This window comes from Pleurodeles waltl, chromosome 7 (assembly GCF_031143425.1).
Source record: "Pleurodeles waltl isolate 20211129_DDA chromosome 7, aPleWal1.hap1.20221129, whole genome shotgun sequence".
NCBI lineage: Eukaryota > Metazoa > Chordata > Amphibia > Caudata > Salamandridae > Pleurodeles > Pleurodeles waltl.
Window position 1 is genome coordinate 1547425585 of NC_090446.1, and position 18948 is coordinate 1547444532.

Below are 18948 nucleotides of genomic sequence, written 5' to 3' on the forward strand. Positions count from 1 at the left end.
CCTGGGATTCATCCTGGACTCTTCACTAGCTATGACCCAGTAAGTCAATGCCATCTCCTCCTCCTGCTTCAACACCCTCTGCATGCTTCAGAAGATCTACAAATGGATCTCCACTGAAACCAGAAGAACAGTAACCCAAGCCCTCGTAAGCAGCAAACGACTACGGCAATGCCCTCTACGCAGGAACCATGGCCAAACTTGAGAAAAGACTGCATCCCAACCAGAACACCTCTGCACACCTCATTCTGAACATCCCCCGCCACTGCCACATCATAGCCCACCTGAAAGACCTGCATTGGCTCCCCGTCAACAAGAGAATCACCTTCAAACTCCTCACCCATGCTCACAAGGCACTGCATAACACTGGACCATAATACCTCAACAGGTGGCTCTCCTTCTACACCCCGACCCGACAGCTTCGCTTCGCCGACATTGCCCTCGCCATCGTTCCACGCATCTGCAGGACAACCACTGGTGGCAGATCATTCTCACACCTCGCCGCCAAGACGTGGAACACTCTTCCCATCCACCTGCGTCAGATCAAGGACCTCCTTCCCTTCAGGAGACATCTCAAGACATGGCTGTTCAAGTAGTAGCAGCCCCCTCCTCCCTCAGCGCCTTGAGACCCTCACAGTGAATAGTGAGCTTTACAAATTCCCTGATCGATTGATTGATTCTCTCTGAGTGACCCATCTCCTCTTTTTGCAACCAGGGCTCTCAAGAAGTGGCCCATCCCCCCAGTAACATTTAGCAAAAGAAAGTTTCTGGAGATCCAACACAATCCAACTCTTCAGACCAATAAAAGAGAGGTGTGGTGAAGGTGTAGGGCTGTAGAGCTCTTCACTGTCTTCACAGGGAAACACACACACATAGACATACAGATATGTATAGATGTGCATAGACACACTCACACAGACATACAGATATGCAGAAACACACACGCACCAACAGATACACACACAAACCATGCGCAAATACACACACAGCTACTGGAACAGGGATACAAATGCACACATGGGCATATTAATAGACACACACACATAGACATGCATATACATATAGGCACCCACAGACCCACACACATGAACACAGACACATACACACATTTGCAAATTTCCACCTGCAGGTACACCTACAGCCATACAGACAAAGATACACATACACACACACACACTAAAACACACACAGAGGCACACCTGTGATTAATTCAGTATTTGACTCTTTCTCTCTGTCTCTTCTCTCCCATCAGCCCTGGGAGACGTTGCTCAAGAACTGGACTACTCTGGCAGTCACACACCCCGGGTACATGGCCTTCCTGACATATGACGAGGTGAAGGCACGGCTCCAGTGCTACAGCAACAAACCTGGCAGGTGAGGGCTCACTAACTGGCGCTACTGTAAGGTTTGACCCTGGGGCTGCGATGTGTGTGACCGACCCTACCTCACTCGTCATCCACTGTGACCTGGGTTACTAGTGGAAAACTAGGTGCCACTGGGCAGAGAGCAAGAAGCCACTGATGTAAACTAGAGGTCACTGGTGATAAATGTGAGGTCACTGGTGGGATTGAGAGGTCACTAATAGAAAACAAGAGGTCTCTGATGGGGTGCAGATGTCACCAGTGGAGACTATGAAGTCACTGGTGGGAAACAAGGGATCACCGGTGGAGAACCTGAGCCTATTGGCGGGATGTAAAGGTCACTGGTGGTGGACAAAAGGCCACTAGTGCCATCTAGAGGTCACTGGTGGAGAACATGAGGTCACGGGTAGAGAACCTGAGCCTATTGGTGGGATGTAAAGGTCGCTGGTGGTGGACAAAAGGCCACTAGTGCCATCTAGAGGTCACTGGTGGAGAACATGAGGTCACGGGTAGAGAACCTGAGCCTATTGGTGGGATGTAAAGGTCACTGGTGGTGGACAAAAGGCCACTAGTGCCATCTAGAGGTCACTGGTGGAGAACATGAGGTCACGGGTAGAGAACCTGAGCCTATTGGTGGGATGTAAAGGTCGCTGGTGGTGGACAAAAGGCCACTAGTGCCATCTAGAGGTCACTGGTGGAGAACATGAGGTCACGGGTAGAGAACCTGAGCCTATTGGTGGGATGTAAAGGTCGCTGGTGGTGGACAAAAGGCCACTAGTGCAAAGAAGAGGTCACTAGTGTGGAAGTTGAGATCACTGGTGGGATCGAGAGGCTACTCATGAGGAACAAGGGTGCAACATATGCTATAGGGCGTCTTGGTGCTAGCTACTACAAGAGAAAGAATTCTGTGAGGAAAAGGTGTCATGGCTTCATCGGGAGTGGGAAAAAACATGTTTTGAGCACTTTCCTAAAAATCAAACAAATTTGACCGATTTCTAAGGTATGGAGGCAGTTGATTCCAAAATTTGCTAGTTGAGAATATAAAACGTCTGCCACTTCATGAGATGGTCTGAATTATAGGCATCTTGACAGATCTAGAAGTTGCTGATCGAAGGCTTCTTCCTGGGGCATACCAGAAGAGCTTATTCATAAGGTATCCTGGGCCTGTGCGGTGAAGTGATTTATGCGTTAGACACAGAGCCATGAACGCCACTCTTTTTTTACTGGAAGCCAATGGAGCTCCGCAAGGGCTTTCAATACTGAGTTGAATTTCTTGATGTTTTTAACCAGGCGAGCTGCTGCATTCCTTACTCTCTGCAATTTCTTGAGGGAGGCTTGCAGCCTGCCCAGGTGAAGCTCATTGCAGTAATCCAATCTTGATAAGACCAGAGAGATTAAAGCTGTTTTCTGGAAGTCTTCTGGGAGAAACAGCAGAATCTTATTTAGGGTTTTTAGCTGGTAGAAACAGATAGAGATGAGGTTATTTGTTTGACCAGAAAAGGTGAGTTTGGAATCAAGTATTACCCCAAGATTCCATACCTTTGAAACTGAGGTGGGAAGAGGACCTAAGGTCTGCGGCCACCAAGTATCACTCCAAAAGGTGGTGTCCCTCCCAAAGAGGAGTACCCCATTTTTTTTTTAGTTCAGCTTGAGACAGTGGTTTCCCGTCCAGGTGATCACTGCTCCCATGCAGGTGTTGACCCTCTATACTACCTCCTCCATGTTATTGGAAAAACCAAAGGATCTTAGGAGTTTTGCAAGAGGAGCCACACAGATTTTAAGTGAAGTGGGACTGAGCAGAGACCCTTGTGGGGCACCGCAGGGAGAAAGGGCTGCGGACAGAAGCCCCTTATGTAACCAGTTGCTCTCTTTCCAACAGGAATGAGTGAAGAAGGTCATAGGCTGACTTACCTTCCCCTATCTCTGCAATTCAGGGCTATTTAGAGTCTCTCCTTTGGGTGGTTCCTCAAAGTCGGATTGCAAGACTCCAGCAGGTATCCTCTGCACCATCCACTTTGACTTCTGACCAAAGAAACTGCATCTGGACTCTTCAGGAACCTACATATTGTATCTCTGGCTCCTTCCAGCAACTAAACATTTCCCGGTCATGCATCCTCTGAGGACAGCCCGTCTTCAGCCTGCATCAGAAGGAAGAAGGAATCTCCCTTGGGGTGAAGGATTCACTCCACTGCTTCTGCAGGCACCAACTGCAATGACGACTGGCTGCGTGGATCACCTCTCCTGCTGAGCTGCGTGGATCCTGCATCACAGGTGGTGGACTGAAGTGGTCCCAATGGTCCTCTCTTCCAATGGCCTGACTTTGGCGGATTTAAGACCTTGCCTCCCCATGCACGACAGTACCTCCTTGCACCACGCCTCTTGCAGCTGCCAAACCTTGTTGGCATTCTTCTTTCAAGATCTTCGCGCATCTTGAAGCTCCAGCCCCCAGCACTCTATCCTGCGATGCACAGCTTCCTGAGTGGTTCTCCAGCGGCGTGGTAGCCTTTGTTATAGTGCTGTGTGGGCCTCTTCTGCAACTTTCTTGTCCCCGTCCTGTGGGACTCCCGTATGCGCTACCAGGCTCTCTGTGTTGCTGCAGGCCCCCTCTGACTCTCCCCTGAGTAGAGTCCACCTGGTCCTTCCTGGTTCCAGGCAGCACCATTTTCTGCTAAACATGAGCTTTGCGTGTGCCAAGGCTTGTTGGCGGACTTCGAGGACGCAAATCTTACTACAATCCTCCATCCGGCATGGGACATGACCTGCACCCTCCAGGAACCTGACTTCGTCTTCTTGGGTGCAGTGCTGACTTTTCTTCTTCACCAATGGTTCACCTTTTGCACGTTTACCCGGGTTAGCAGGGGTTCCTGCTCTTCCTGGACTCTTCTGTGCTTCTTGGACTTGGGTGCCTTCTTCCACAGGTCTTCTTGTCCAGGGATCCACTGTTGGTGTCTTGCAGTCTCTTCTGGGTTTTGCATAATTCTTCTAAATGTTTCTGTGTGTGATCTGGGAAAGTTACTGTGATTTACTCTTGTTTTCCTGCTCGCTGGGGTGGGTTGTGGTACTTGGCTTTGGACTTTTCTAGTACTCCCAGCTCCTCTCTACACACTACACTTGCCTAGGTGTGGGGGCCGACTTTCGCATTCCACTTTCTTAGTATGTGGTTTGTGCTCCCACTAGACCCATTTCTAACTATTGTGATTTTCACTAATTGCACTGTTTCTAACTGTTTTTAAGCCTATTTCTGCATAATACTGCATATAATTTGTGTATTATTTACCTCCTAAGAGAGTATGGTTCTATGGTATTTTTGACATTTGTGTCACCAAAATAAAGTACCTTTATTTTTGTAACACTGAGTATTTTCTTGCATGTGTATGATTACTGTGTGACTACAGTGATATTGCATGAGCTTTGCATGTTTCCTAGATAAGCCTTGGCTGTTCATCCACAGCTACCTCTAGAGAGCCCTGGCTTCTAGGCACTGACTACACTTCACTAATAAGGGATAACTGGACCAGGTATAAGGTGTAAGTACCATAGCTACCCACTACAAACCAGGCCAGTCTCCTTCACATTCTCAATGTATTTATTTGATTTGTCTTTCTCTGTGTCCTCTCTACATGTACTATTCCCTCCTTCCTATCTCCCTTTGAACTTCTATTGTCCTTCCAGTAAAGCTCATTTATTTTTTCTTCTTCCCTTTCTCCCTTCTTCCATTTGTTCTCCATTGCTTCCATCCTCTCTCACATTTCTTTTTTTCGTCACAGTTATATTTTCAGGCTGAGCTGCACACGGCTAGGACAGTGGGCCATCGGCTACGTCAACCAAGATGGCAGCATCCTGCAGACCATTCCACAGAACAAGCCCCTCTTCCAGTCCTTGATGGATGGCGAGAGGGATGGATTGTAAGTAGAATATCTTAAGATGCTTCCGTATATCTCATGGGGACCTGGAGAGAGGAACTGACCTGTCTGTGCCACCACAACATGATATATATGAGCCTTGTCTCATGCCACATTTATTTACGTCCAGTAGCCCTGAGGATGTTGTGGTCAGCCCTGTGTACCAGGACAGCACAGAATGCTGGACTCGTCCACAAGCACCGGGCCACCTCAATAGGTCCTAGGAATGGGGAGGTCACCTCTCAGTGCCATCACAGCAGATATGCCATTGCCTCTTACACAGGCCTTCCTATTTACCTCACGATGCCTCATAGATGGAAGGTGTCCCCTGTGTAAACTCAAGTCATCCTAACTCCATATCTCAACCACACGCTGCTTCAAGGGGTCTTGGAGTTGGGAGGTGACCCCTGCATAGCCCCACACCATCATATGCGCATGTCCTGACCACACGCTTCTTCAAGGGGTCTTGGAATTGGGAGGTGACACCTGTATAAGCCCATCCCATCATATGTGCATGTCCTGACCACACGCTTCTTCAAGGGTCTTGGAGTTGGGAGGTGACACCTGTATAAGCCCACACCATCATATGCGCATGTCCTGACCACACGCTTCTTCAAGGGTCTTGGAGTTGGGAGGTGACACCTGTATAAGCCCACACCATCATATGAGCATGTCCTGACCACACGCTTCTTCAAGGGTCTTGGAGTTGGGAGGTGACACCTGTATAAGCCCACACCATCATATGTGCATGTCCTGACCACAAGCTGCGTAACTCCACAGCTTCATTTGTTCAAGTCTTGACCACACGTTGCTTCAAGGGATCCTACAAATGGGAGGTTACCCATATGTGCACCCAACAAGTGACATATCCTATTCTGAACAGCTTGCTTAGCTGCCTATCTCAGGGGTTCTGTGGCCCAGAGAGTTCCTGGCCAGGTCATGGGATATTGGTACTCAGAGGGGTTCTTCACTTGAAAAACACAGTGATGGGGCTTCCTAAGCAGACAGAATGATCTATGAATGTTTTTTGCCTACAATTCAGTTGTTCACAGGGCTTGAATGTACCCCTCAAGTCCTCGCAGGCTGCTTCGATTCAAAGGCTAGTGGGGGTGAGCACTTAAAGGATGATCTGATCTTCCATAAGGCCATTTCTGAGCAGAGCAGACTCAAGCTTCTTCCTACAGTAATCCTAAACACAGTAACTAAAGGGACTTCATGGATTGATACAAATTCCAATCTTCCCAGGAATTAATTGCAATGCACCGTTTATTCAAGAATACTTAATTATATTTAGATAGTTAAACTAAAACTTCCTGGTACTCAAGTGCGACAAGTTCTGAAAATATTGCGAAAAAGAAAAAATAATATATGTTTATGGATAATTAAATTACTATTAAAGTACTGCCTCTTAATGTACAAGTGCAATACGATTTGAAAATCAGGGGCCCGTTTAACAAAGGTAAAGTTGGACCAAAATCTTACTAAGACGAAAAGTCGAACTTTACCACTTCTCGGTATCCACAAAGGTAAAGTTATACCAAAAGTCGAACTTAGCCCAAAAGTTGAAGGTCACTAGTAGTAAAGTTAGAGTTTTGCTCAAAGTTAGACTTACATGTCCGTGCATCAAGTCTGAGCAAGAGCGGGCCATTATTCCCAGTAGAACCCCAATGTATTAGAAACACAAATGTGGCATAATAGGTAAAACATCAGGCGGCAGCTGGGCTTCTCACCCTCTATAGTGCCAAGCCAGTCTGGACTGCCTCGACCTGCTTGGCTAAAAAGAAAAATAAGGACGTGTTCTAATGACGTCAGGATGGGGTTATCTTGATTGTGTGTTGCAAAGGATGCCGGGAGAAGTAGTTGTTCCAGCACAATTCCCTTCTTGGTGAATTAATCTCTTGTTTCACCGAAATGATAAAAAGGGGAGGGTATTACAAAGAAACATATCTCGCCCTATGTTGTACAATCCTCACATCATCTAGTCATGTCATTCTTAATAAGATTCTTACAAAGACCGAGTCCAGACCTAGGGCGGTGTTATGAGGTCTCAAAAGCAGGAGAAACAAGCTCCAAGGGTCTGGAGGAATTGGTACCCACGTTGAAAAATCATTAGCACAGCAACCATGGTGTACTCCGTCTGATGTACGTCAGCCAGTGAAAATAGCATGCATGCAGCGACGGTCATGTGAACTGATGTTCAACAATGGGCCCTCTGGCATCATCCCATGTACCTCACCCTTGTCTTTGTTATACATTTCATTCATCCAGTGCGGGCAGTTTGCTGCTCTGGGATATGATCGTCCATCCCAGAGCACTGGGAGATAATTTGCAGTGAGCCCAGACTGTGCAAGGGGGGCAGCTGCACTGTGGTCAGGGGCAGTGACCTTACACTGTTTTATAGTAATCCTGGAGGGAAGATAGCCTTCTGGCAGCTTCTTCACAGTTCCCTCCATTGGGATCATTATAATCCCTCTATGATATACCATCTATGGCACATTGTCTGGTTCATATGCGTTGCATCACTGAAAGGCCATGTGCAGAGTGAGGTGTGTCCAGGATGGGCGCAATGAGTGCCTGGACTATACAACAGCTTGATTTCAGGTTGACTTTATCCTGAAATATAGGCTTGCAAGTATGCATACCCGTTGCTCTGGGATCTATCCTGTATCCCTGAAGGTGCCTGTTGGCCGTACGTCTGAGCCCTGGCGGCGGTAAGCTTGCCTCTGTCCTGTGCATCTTCTGGCGCCCTGGTTTGAGACCTTCCAATAATAGTCGCATCAAATGTCCGACCTGCTGCTACTGTTCCACTGGCGCCCACCCACTTCTGGAGAAACCCTGAAGGTCCACGCTGCCACCACAGAACGGATATATATCATTAGAGTAACTCGCCTGTTACTTGGCCGTGGGTACCCAAACTTGCACCGAGGGAAGGTGATCTAGCAGCCCAGCGGGCGAGTAGATGTTCTTCTTCAGGACTTCAGAAGGAGGCCCTGACACCACCTCATAGAGGTACATGACTGAAAAAGGGCTTTGCCTTTGCTGGTTGTTTTTTTGCTCAAGGACAGAACCACGCCTTAGATTCACCTAAGACAACTGACACCATGATGGAGGGTGCCTTGAAGGGGGTGCATCCAACAAGGCATGAGGTTCTGCTGGCCCAGCTGGCTATAACTGACCCAAGAAGCAGCTAACGCCTCTGTGTGCCAAGAACATCAAGCCCATATCTGAGTCTTCCAGCCCTAGAAAGGTGAAGAATTTAATTCACAGAATGTTTAATTCACCACGTTGGGTGGCTTTATTTAAAAACCATGTGCATTTTGTCTCTAGCTCCTACGGCTCCAAATACATTGTATTTTTGCTTGGACTCTAACACTAAACTTTTTCTTCCAATCCTAGACAGTAGAAGGTGTGGATCTAAAATGGGCCTCAGGTCCAGTGGGAGTTCAGTGGGCGTCCCTCACCACCGAAACTCTTGAGAGTGGCTGGCCAGTTCTAAAATAAACTTGAAATTTCCACAGCCCTGTCCCAACAGTATCCCCTCATTGACTTGGTGACAGTGAGAGGAGCAGTTAAGACGTCTAGATTCTACTTTTTTCACTTTTTACTGCTATGTTTTACTGCTTTTTTTTTTAAAGCACACCTGCTTGTTGTATTCATATTAGTTAACTAACTTGTTCTGTCTTCAGGGCCTCTCAGAAGCTAGTCCTAAAGACAGATTATGTACAAGCTGGTACATTGTACTCTTCTCAGTGCCACATCTTCCCCATTAGCTGAGTGGAGAAATCCAAGCAAGCCTCTAGCAGCTTATACTAATAGAATGCTAGTAAGGTTCAGGAATGGACCGCACCTGATACTAATAGAATGCTAGTAAGGTTCAGGGATGGACAGCAGCTGATACTAATAGAATGCTAGTAAGGTTCAGGAATGGACAGCACCTGATACTAATAGAATGCTAGTAAGGTTCAGGAATGAACAGCACCTGATACTAATAGAATGCTAGTAAGGTTCAGGGATGGCAGTACCTGATACTAATAGAATGCTAGTAAGGTTCAGGGATGGCAGTACCTGATACTAATAGAATGCTAGTAAGGTTCAGGGATGGACAGCAGCTGATACTAATAGAATGCTAGTAAGGTTCAGGGAAGGATAGCAGCTGATACTAATAGAATGCTAGTAAGGTTCAGGGATGGACAGCAGCTGATACTAATAGAATGCTAGTAAGGTTCAGGGAAGGATAGCACCTGATACTAATAGAATGCTAGTAAGGTTCAGGGATGGCAGCACCTGATACTAATAGAATGCTAGTAAGGTTCAGGGAAGGATAGCACCTGATACTAATAGAATGCTAGTAAGGTTCAGGAATGGACAGCACCTGATACTAATAGAATGCTAGTAAGGTTCAGGGAAGGATAGCACCTGATACTAATAGAATGCTAGTAAGGTTCAGGGAAGGACAGCAGCTGATACTAATAGAATGCTAGTAAGGTTCAGGGAAGGACAGCACCTGATTCTAATAGAATGCTAGTAAGGTTCAGGGATGGACAGCAGCTGATACTAATAGAATGCTAGTAAGGTTCAGGGATGGACAGCACCTGATACTAATAGAATGCTAGTAAGGTTCAGGGATGGACAGCACCTGATACTAATAGAATGCTAGTAAGGTTCAGGGATGGACAGCAGCTGATACTAATAGAATGCTAGTAAGGTTCAGGGATGGACAGCACCTGATTCTAATAGAATGCTAGTAAGGTTCAGGGAAGGACAGCAGCTGATACTAATAGAATGCTAGTAAGGTTCAGGGATGGACAGCACCTAATTCTAATAGAATGCTAGTAAGGTTCAGGGAAGGACAGCAGCTCAGAAGGTAGTAGGGTCTGCTGATTTCCTTCATGCTAATAAAGGCCCATTGAGGTTTAGGATATAGCCCTGGCTATGGCCATAGTGTTTTTGGGTGTGCTTGTGTCAACAGTACTCAAGTTACCGACTATCTTCCCCTGTGAGAGGAGGCCTCTTTTGTCATGATTAGCCTCCTCCTTTTGCCTGGCATTTGAAGTTGTCTCAAAGTTGGTAAAGTGCCCAGTGCTCCTGCTAACCAGGTTCCCTGGGCCAGATCTTTTTACCTAAAACAGTTGTGCTGCATTGGTACTATTGGTAACACCATTGGCTGCCACTACAAGTCCCTAGTAAATGGCACTTAGGTACCCAGGGCATGGGGTACTAAGGGTAGAACCCTCAGGGCAGCAGCACAGAGTGTGCCACCCTCATGGACCATGCATCCAGATGCACCCAGCACTGCCATAGCAGGCTGAGTGTCCTGATGCAGTCCTAAAAGACAAACTCAACATGGCACACAGCCTGTGTGCCCTGTCCACTATACACCGGATGCACTATACGTAAGTCACCCCTCTGGCAGGCCTTTCAGCCCTAAGGCAGGGTGCTCCATATTATATGTGACGGCATAGCTGCATGAGCAATATGCCCCCACAGTGTCCTTGCCAAACCTGGGACATAGTGAGTGAACAGAGCAGCCATTTTAAATGCATGTGCTGGACACCGGTCAGTATGAGTTTCACAGCTACATGATGGTCACTCTGAACCCTTGTTTCTTTGGTATCAAACAACTCAGAATGATAAATCCAAACTAGTAGCAGTACTGGATTTATTACAAACTGTACCCAGGGGTCACCTTGTATTTTAGAGTATTTCTCCATTAATTCCTAAGGTGCATAATTGCACCGATAAATGAGACATTTTCTAAACTTTGAAAAATTATAACTTAAAGAGTACTTCTCCCATTTTGATGATCTTGGTCTTAAAAAAAATATACAAATGTGAAGTATTTTTGTAAATTGGTCTCAAGGTATTCTTTTGAGTGTGTGTTGTGCTTTATTGATATTATGAGTTCAACTAATGCTTTGCACTTCTGAAAGATTAGCCTAACTGGTCAACCAAGCTACCCTAAAGATTAGAGCATTAGGTGATCTAGGTTTTAGCTCTGTAACCCAACATGTGGTTGCCCGGACCCTCTGCACAGTGTACAATGTTTTACACACTACGTAGAGGGCCAGCCTCATACATTTGGTGTATCGGTGGTGGGCTAAAAACTTTGCATTTGTTGATACCACTTTGTCAATTTGTGACCACATGAATAACTCTTCAAATTGTTTTTAGCTTAATTGCAATTTTTCCAATTGGCTACAATTTTTGGAAAACTTTCAACTAACTGCTCAGGCCCTGGTTAGGTCCCTACAACAGTAGTTAAAGTTAAAAGTCCTTACTTTATTTTGCCTTATCTAAAAGGGGTTCCAAATTTCTAAAAAGGTCCCAACTTTAGTAAAGGAAGCATGTCAGATTCAGAGAACCAGAGCCAGGAGCTTGACCTGGCCCCTTACATGGCGTATACCAATGCCCCGTTAAGGAAGATCTGTAAACAGTACAAAAATCCTACTGGAAACCATGCTTTAGTTGACCAGCCTAGATTCCTGGAAGCTCAGCATGAAAGAGCCCACTCAACAGAGGAAGTAGATGGTGAAGTCTCTGATGGAGAGGAAAACCCTGTGGACAATGGGGATGAAGGTAGCACTTGTTCCCTTAGAGCCCACAGAAGAAGATCTGGTTTTAGCCAGGTTGACCAAAAGACTGGCCTTAGAGAGTCACCTTTTGAAAACTGAAACAAAAAGAAAAGAGTTGGCCCCAGGACCCATCTCTGGTGGCAGCATCCAGGTATTGAAAGAGATCCCTTTCAATCTTAAACTCCCAGAAGGAGTTACCCTTCCCTTCACAGAAAGGGATGATACAGTGAAATGGTTTTCTTCCTTTTAAAGAACCTGCAGCGGGTGGGAAATTGAAAAGAAACACTGGAACACACTGTTGTGGGAGTTATTCTGAGGAAAGTGCAGGGATAGGTTGCTGATACTCAATGTGGCAGATTCTAAATCCTATGACCTTATGAACGGTACCCTGATTGAAGGCTTTGGATTTACAACTGAAAAGTACGGCATAAAGCTTAGGGAGGCTCGAAAAACCCAGAGTCCATCCTGGGTAGACTTTGTGGTCTATTCAGTAAAAATGCTGGGTTGTTGGTTAGCTGGTAGCAAGGTACAATATTATGATGGTTAGTATATCCTATTCATGAAAGAGCATTTACTGAATGATTATTACAGTGAAAGGCTACATTAATACTCGGCCTGGACAGAGTTTATGGAGTTGATTAAAAACTCTTTGAATTCCGTGGATGTGGAGTTCCTGGAGCCGCGGAGTCCTGAATGCACCAGATCTCAGAAGCACTAAGCAAGGTCGGGGTTGGATACCGAAAGGTAGGTGTTCCATGGTTCACTACCAGGTTCCCCCTAAAACGGCCACTAAATTCAGTATTTAGTGGACAGCCCTAGACCAGGTAATCAGATTTGACAGACAAAGGAAGACCAGCACCAAGAAGATCTAAGGCACGAGAACTGTGGACCTGCTGCAACAAAGGAAAGGCACCAAACCCTGCCTGGGGCACCCAGGACCCAGCAATTGCTCCTGAGGAGCTGCTGGACATTAGAAAAACTCTAAAGAACCCCAGAGGACCTCCAGGCTTCACAAATCACCAAAGAACTCCAGCGTGAAAGTACCACTCTGAAACAAGAAGAAATCAGCAAACCAGTGAGGTTTACTTCACCGACCAGCCACTAACTCCTGATACAGAAGTTGCAGCTGGGCTTAACAACACACTGACGACTGTGAGGGCAAACCCTGCAAGTGTGCCAAGTTTGGTGGCACAGCCCCCTCCAGCAGTCAAACCGTACCAATACCCTGGGTATTTATCTGCTAACTTTGGACACCAGAAAAACCAGCCCACCCGGGACTGAAAAAGGACCAACAGGAAGCCCCAGTTGACTTCAGGAGCACCCTGGACCTTCTGCCAGAGAACCTGCAAATGACTCTTGAACTGACTTACCTCCAGCTCCAAAAGGCGACCTTGCTCACTTCTCCTGGCTCACTGATTTGTTCTGCACCCGACTGCCTTGTGCCCTGCACCAAAGTGTCTCCTGTGCCATAAGGCTCCTCCACCCCTTGTGTCCTCTACACTCCAAGGGAACCACAAGAAACCCCCTGTAAACTTACCTGTGCAGTGCTTTTCCAAGTGGTCCTGCTTAGTGGCCCTGCACTAACTCCAGAGACCTTTCATCGCTGCTCCTGTGGAAACCGGGAGCCGCTTGAACTTCTCCAGCTGGCACAGCATGCCCACCGATGACCTAGACTAACCTGCAAAAGAAGAACTTCGTAATTCAAATGTACGATTTTATATGTATTGTTAAATGTGACTGTCCATTGATTCCTATGGTTCATAATTGCAGACAAAAAGGCTATTTTTATTAAACTTCAAAAATTCATATCTCAAAAGGTACTTAACCAATTTTGATAATCTTGGTCTTACAAATTACATAAAAATCTGAAGTATTTTTATAAATTGGTCTCGAGTTATTCCTTTGAGTGTGTGAGTTGCATGATTGAAACTGTGAGTAGAACATATGCTCTTCTTCAAGATTGGCCTAACTGCTCGACCAAGCTACCTTAAAAATTAGAGTATTAAGTGTTCTAGTTTCTACCCCTGTAAACCAATGTGTGGTTGCCTGGACCCCTCCCCCCCCTGCAAAGTATGCCTAGCTTTGCACACTGCATAGAGAGCCAGGCTCCTACAATTGGTTTCTTGCTTTAAGCTGGCTACAATGCACTGATCCTGATATTTGTTGGTGTGTTGTCTGTTGGCTTTATTTTACAGATGGTGATGTTAGTTTGTATGTTGTCTGTTGGTTCTAATATGTGAATTCTGATATTGCTTGGTTTGTTGCTGTCAGCTGATTCTAATGTACAGATCCTGATTTTAGTTGATTTGGTGTCTGTTGCCGTTGATATATAGTTCCTGATATTAGTTGATTTGCTGTTATTAGCTGGCTCTCATGCACAGATCCTGATATTAGTTGATTTGCGGTCTGTTGCCTTAAATATATAGATCCTTATGTTAGTGTGTTGTCTGTTGGCTCCAATATACAGATCTTCATATTGGTTGGGTTGTTGTATGTTGGCTCTAATGCACAGATCCTAATATTGGTTGATTTGTTGTTGTCTGTTGGCTCTAGTGCACAGATCTTCATATTGGTCGGTGTGTCTTGCTATACTGCCTCGTTGGTTCCTTCATATCTGGTCTGTGGTTTGGTAGCTCCCTATTAAATAGTGGGTGGTTGCACCAATACAGTGTCTGTCATTGGTGGGTTCTGATGCACAGTGTGTTATTAAGCAGCTTAGCTAGTTGAACCTAATATGCTCTCTTTGTGTCTCCTTCTCAACAGCTACTTGTACCCGGATGGAAGGAGCATCAATCCTGACCCCTCCCACCTGCTTCAACCTTCTCCCCAGAACTGCATTGAGGTTACCAAGGTTAGTCAGCACTCAGTCTTGGATCGTCCAGCCTCTAATATGTGTTGTGAGTGTGACATGCTCTCTAAAGCAGATGTTACTGGATAACAGGCTCCCTGCTGAGTCTTCATACCTGCTCTATGAGGTTGAGTGGTGTATCCACACCACCTACCTAAAGTCAAATGCACATGGGATTGAAAACATGATCATTGGAAAAAATAGAGAGCATTAGGATGACTCCAATTAGCCCTTTCTGCGAGAGTGGGTTCAGGACCCTCCCCCTTCCTTAGGTTGCATACTGGATAGACCTTACCTTCAATGGCCATCTCAACTCAGTGTGCTGCAGTATCTCCTACAGTTTATGTCTGTTAAGACAGCCACTGCCACACCTCATTCCAAGAGAACTTCATGCCACTGTTGTATCCGACTGCATTCATTCCGGACTGGATTGTAGTAACAGCCTCTGGGCTGCCAACAGGCGGCTTGGAAGGCATTCAGCATATAGAGAAGCAATTCCATAGATTTTTCCTCTCAGAAAGATCAATCATGTCTATCGAGCATGGAGAGATCCAGAGCCAGTGTTAGAACAGAGCATTCAAATCAAGCCTGAAAACTGAAGGCAGATATAATCAGAGAGTGATTTTAGGCAGGGGATCTTACAGCTGAACTGTGCTCCACACTGCATCATGATGTAATGTTGTCTAAAGAGGCGCAACTTCAACTCTTTCTTAAATTAGAGCAGCGATGGGTGGTCCTCATGAAATACAGGGATCCTGATTCATCCACCTAACACCCTTTAGACCATCAGCAGTTGCTCACAAGATCACGTCCAGATCTTGAGGACTTCAGAGTGCCGCATACCTCATGAATCAGTCCTCTTCCCTCATCTGTGTCCTCTTTCCACAGTTAACAATAGTCAAGGCGAGTGCCAAAGTCAGTCAACAGACCAACAATGTCCACTTTTATATGACTCATATCAGTTAACGGTTTACACAGTTTTAAAAAGTGTCTCTCGGTCAGTTAAATATGGATGTTTAATTCCAACTCTCGGATTGTTCCAACTCCTCATCTTCTCTTTCAGAACATATTATGTTCTGTTGTATTTGTATTGCGCCAACCACCCTTGTGATATCATCGCAGCACTGTGTCTGAGCAAATTTTCTACAGATGTGGGAAGGATATCTAGATGTCAGTAAGAGAACCCAGACATTGTGGTACCAATGATCACTTCTATGGACTATATATACCTGCATCTGTAGCAGACTTAAGAACCATGGTCCAATCCATGGACCTTCTTCACTATTCGGTGGTATTACCCTAACTGGCATCACCTGACCTGGCATCACCTGATCAGGCATCACCCTATCTGCTGTCATCACCTTGACTGGCATTACCCTAAGTGCCATTATCACCTATACTGGCATCAACCTATCTGCTGTCATCACCTTGACTGGCATTACCCTAAGTGCCATTATCACCTATACTGGCATCACCTGATCAGGCATCACTCTATCTGCTGTCATCACCTTGACTGGCATTCACCTAAGTGCCATTATCACCTATACTGGCATCACCTGATGTGGCAACACCCTATCTGCTGTCTTCAACTTGACTGGCATTACCCTGAGTGTCATTATCACCTATACTTGTCATCACCTATCCTCATATCACCCTGACCTGGCATCACGCTACCTGTCATCACCTTACCTGTCATTGCCTTACCTGTTATCACCCTACCTCTCATCACCATACCTGTCATCACCCTACCTGGTATCACCATACCTGTCATCACCTCATCTCTCTTCACCCTACCTGTCATCACTCTACCTGCCATCACACTACCCGGCATCATTCTACCTGGCATCACCATACCTGGCATCACCCTACCTGTCATCACCATAACTATCATCATCTTGCCTGCCATCACCTTTCCTGGCATCACCCTAACTGTAATCACTACCGGCCGTCACCTTACCTGTCATCCCCATAACTGTCATCATCTTCTCTGCCATCACCATACCTGTAATCACCCTAACTGTCATCACCATACCTGTCATCACTGTACATTTCATCACCTTACCTAGCATTACTCTACCTGTAATCATTACCGACCGTCACCTTACCTGTCATCATCATAACTGTCATCATCTTTTCTACCATCACCATACCTGTAATCACCCTAACTGTCATCACCATACCTGTCATCACCGTACATATCATCACCTGACCTGCCATCACTGTACCTGCCATCACCCTACCTGTCTTCACCATACCTGTGATAACCCTACCTGTCATCGGCCTACCTGTGATAACCCTACCTGCCATCACCTTACCTGTCATCATCATACCTGCCATCACACTACCTGTCTCACCATACCTGTCATCACCGTACCCTTAATCACCTTACCTGGTATTACTCTACCTGTCATCACCCTACCTGTCATCACCATACCTGTGATAACCCTACCTGCCATCACCTTACCTGACATCATCCTACCTGTCATCACTCTACCTGCCATCACACTACCTGTCCTCATCCTACTTGACATCACCCTACCTAGCTTAACATGACCTGCCATCACCTGACCTGGTATCTCCCTACCTGCCATCACCATACCTGTAATCACTCTACCGGCCATTACCTTACCTGCCATTACCATCCCTATCATCACCATACCTGTGATAACTCTACCTGCCATCACACTACCTGTCATCACCATACCTGTGATCACCCTACCTGCCATCACACTACCTGTCATTACCATACCTGTGATCACCCTACCTGCCATCACACTACCTGTTATCATCATACTTGTGATAACTCTACCTGCCATCACCTTACCTGTGATCACCCTACCTGTCATCACACTACCTGTCATCACCATACCTATGATAACTCTACCTGCCATCACCTTACCTGTGATCACCCTACCTGCCATCACACTACCTGTTATCACGATACCTGTGATAACTCTACCTGCCATCACTTTACCTGTGATGACTCTACCTGCTATCACACTACCTGTCATCACTATACCTGTGATAACTCTACCTGCCATCACCTTACCTGTGATCACACTCCCTGCCATCACACTACCTGTTATCATGATACCTGTGATAACTCTACCTGCCATCACTTTACCTGTGATCACCCTACCTGCCATCACACTACCTGTCATCACCATACCTGTGATAACTTTACCTCCACACGTTGGGTTACAGAGGTAAAAACTAAATCACCTACTGGTCTAATTTTTAAGGTAGTCTGGTCGAGCAGATAGGCCAATCTTGGAGAAGTACAAAGCATTTGTTGTACTCCGAGCATCAATCTTGTAACTCACACACTCAAAGGAATAACTCAATACCAAGTTATGAAAATACTTAGGACCTCATTACGACCCTGGCATCCAGGCGGTAAGCCGGCGGTAACACGCCCAACACGCTGGCAGTGTACCGCCAGCTATTATGTCCATAGCGCATTAGCCATGGCCATACCGCCGGCCCCTCCAACATACCGCCAGCCTTCCGCATGGCAGTCATAATCCCCAGGGCACACCGCCATGGAAAGGCTGGCGGTAAAGGGGCACCTGCACTGCCCATGCACTGCACCCGCTGCACATCAACATTGCTGCCGGCTCTATTATGAGCCGGCGGCAATGTTGATGTGACTTTTCCGTTGGGCCAGCGGACGGAAACAGTGTTTCCGTCGTCTGGCACAGCGGAAAAGTCATATTAGGGAGCCAGATATTCCACCAGCACTGGCGGTATAGCAGCTTATTTTCAAAAGACCGCCGAAGTTGTAATCAGGGCCTTAATGTCTGCATATAAGCTTGAAGACCAAGATCATCAGAATTGGGTAAGTACTTTTCCAGATATGAATTTTTGAAGTTTAATAAAAATAATCTTTTTATGCGTAATGACGCACCATAGGAATTGTAGGAAAGTACCATCTTGCCTGGCATGTTACCCCCATATTTCACTGTACATATGTTGTTTTAGTCTATGTGTCACTGGGACCCTGCCAGCCAGGGCCCCAGTGCTCATAAGTGTGCCCTGTATGTGTTCCCTGTGTGATGCCTAACTGTCTCACTGAGGCTCTGCTAACCAGAACCTCAGTGGTTATGCTCTCTCATTTCTTTCAAATTGTCACTAGCAGGCTAGTGACCAATTTCACCAATTTACATTGGCATACTGGAACACCCATATAATTCCCTAGTATATGGTACTGAGGTACCCAGGGTATTGGGGTTCCAGGAGATCCCTATGGGCTGCAGCATTTCTTTTGC

At 46.2% G+C, this 18948-nt stretch overlaps 1 protein-coding gene across 3 annotated transcripts in view; it reads left to right on the forward strand.

Annotated features, from left to right (window-relative positions):
- The window catches only part of CBLC (Cbl proto-oncogene C), a 195336-nt gene that overhangs the window by 74447 nt on the left and 101941 nt on the right, over positions 1-18948 (forward strand). For all 3 annotated transcript variants that reach the window (XM_069201446.1, XM_069201448.1, XM_069201447.1), the window contains 3 exons: positions 1250-1371; positions 5126-5263; positions 14596-14683. In XM_069201446.1, coding sequence (XP_069057547.1) covers positions 1250-1371; positions 5126-5263; positions 14596-14683 — 348 coding nt within the window. The remainder of the gene's footprint in view (positions 1-1249; positions 1372-5125; positions 5264-14595; positions 14684-18948) is intronic.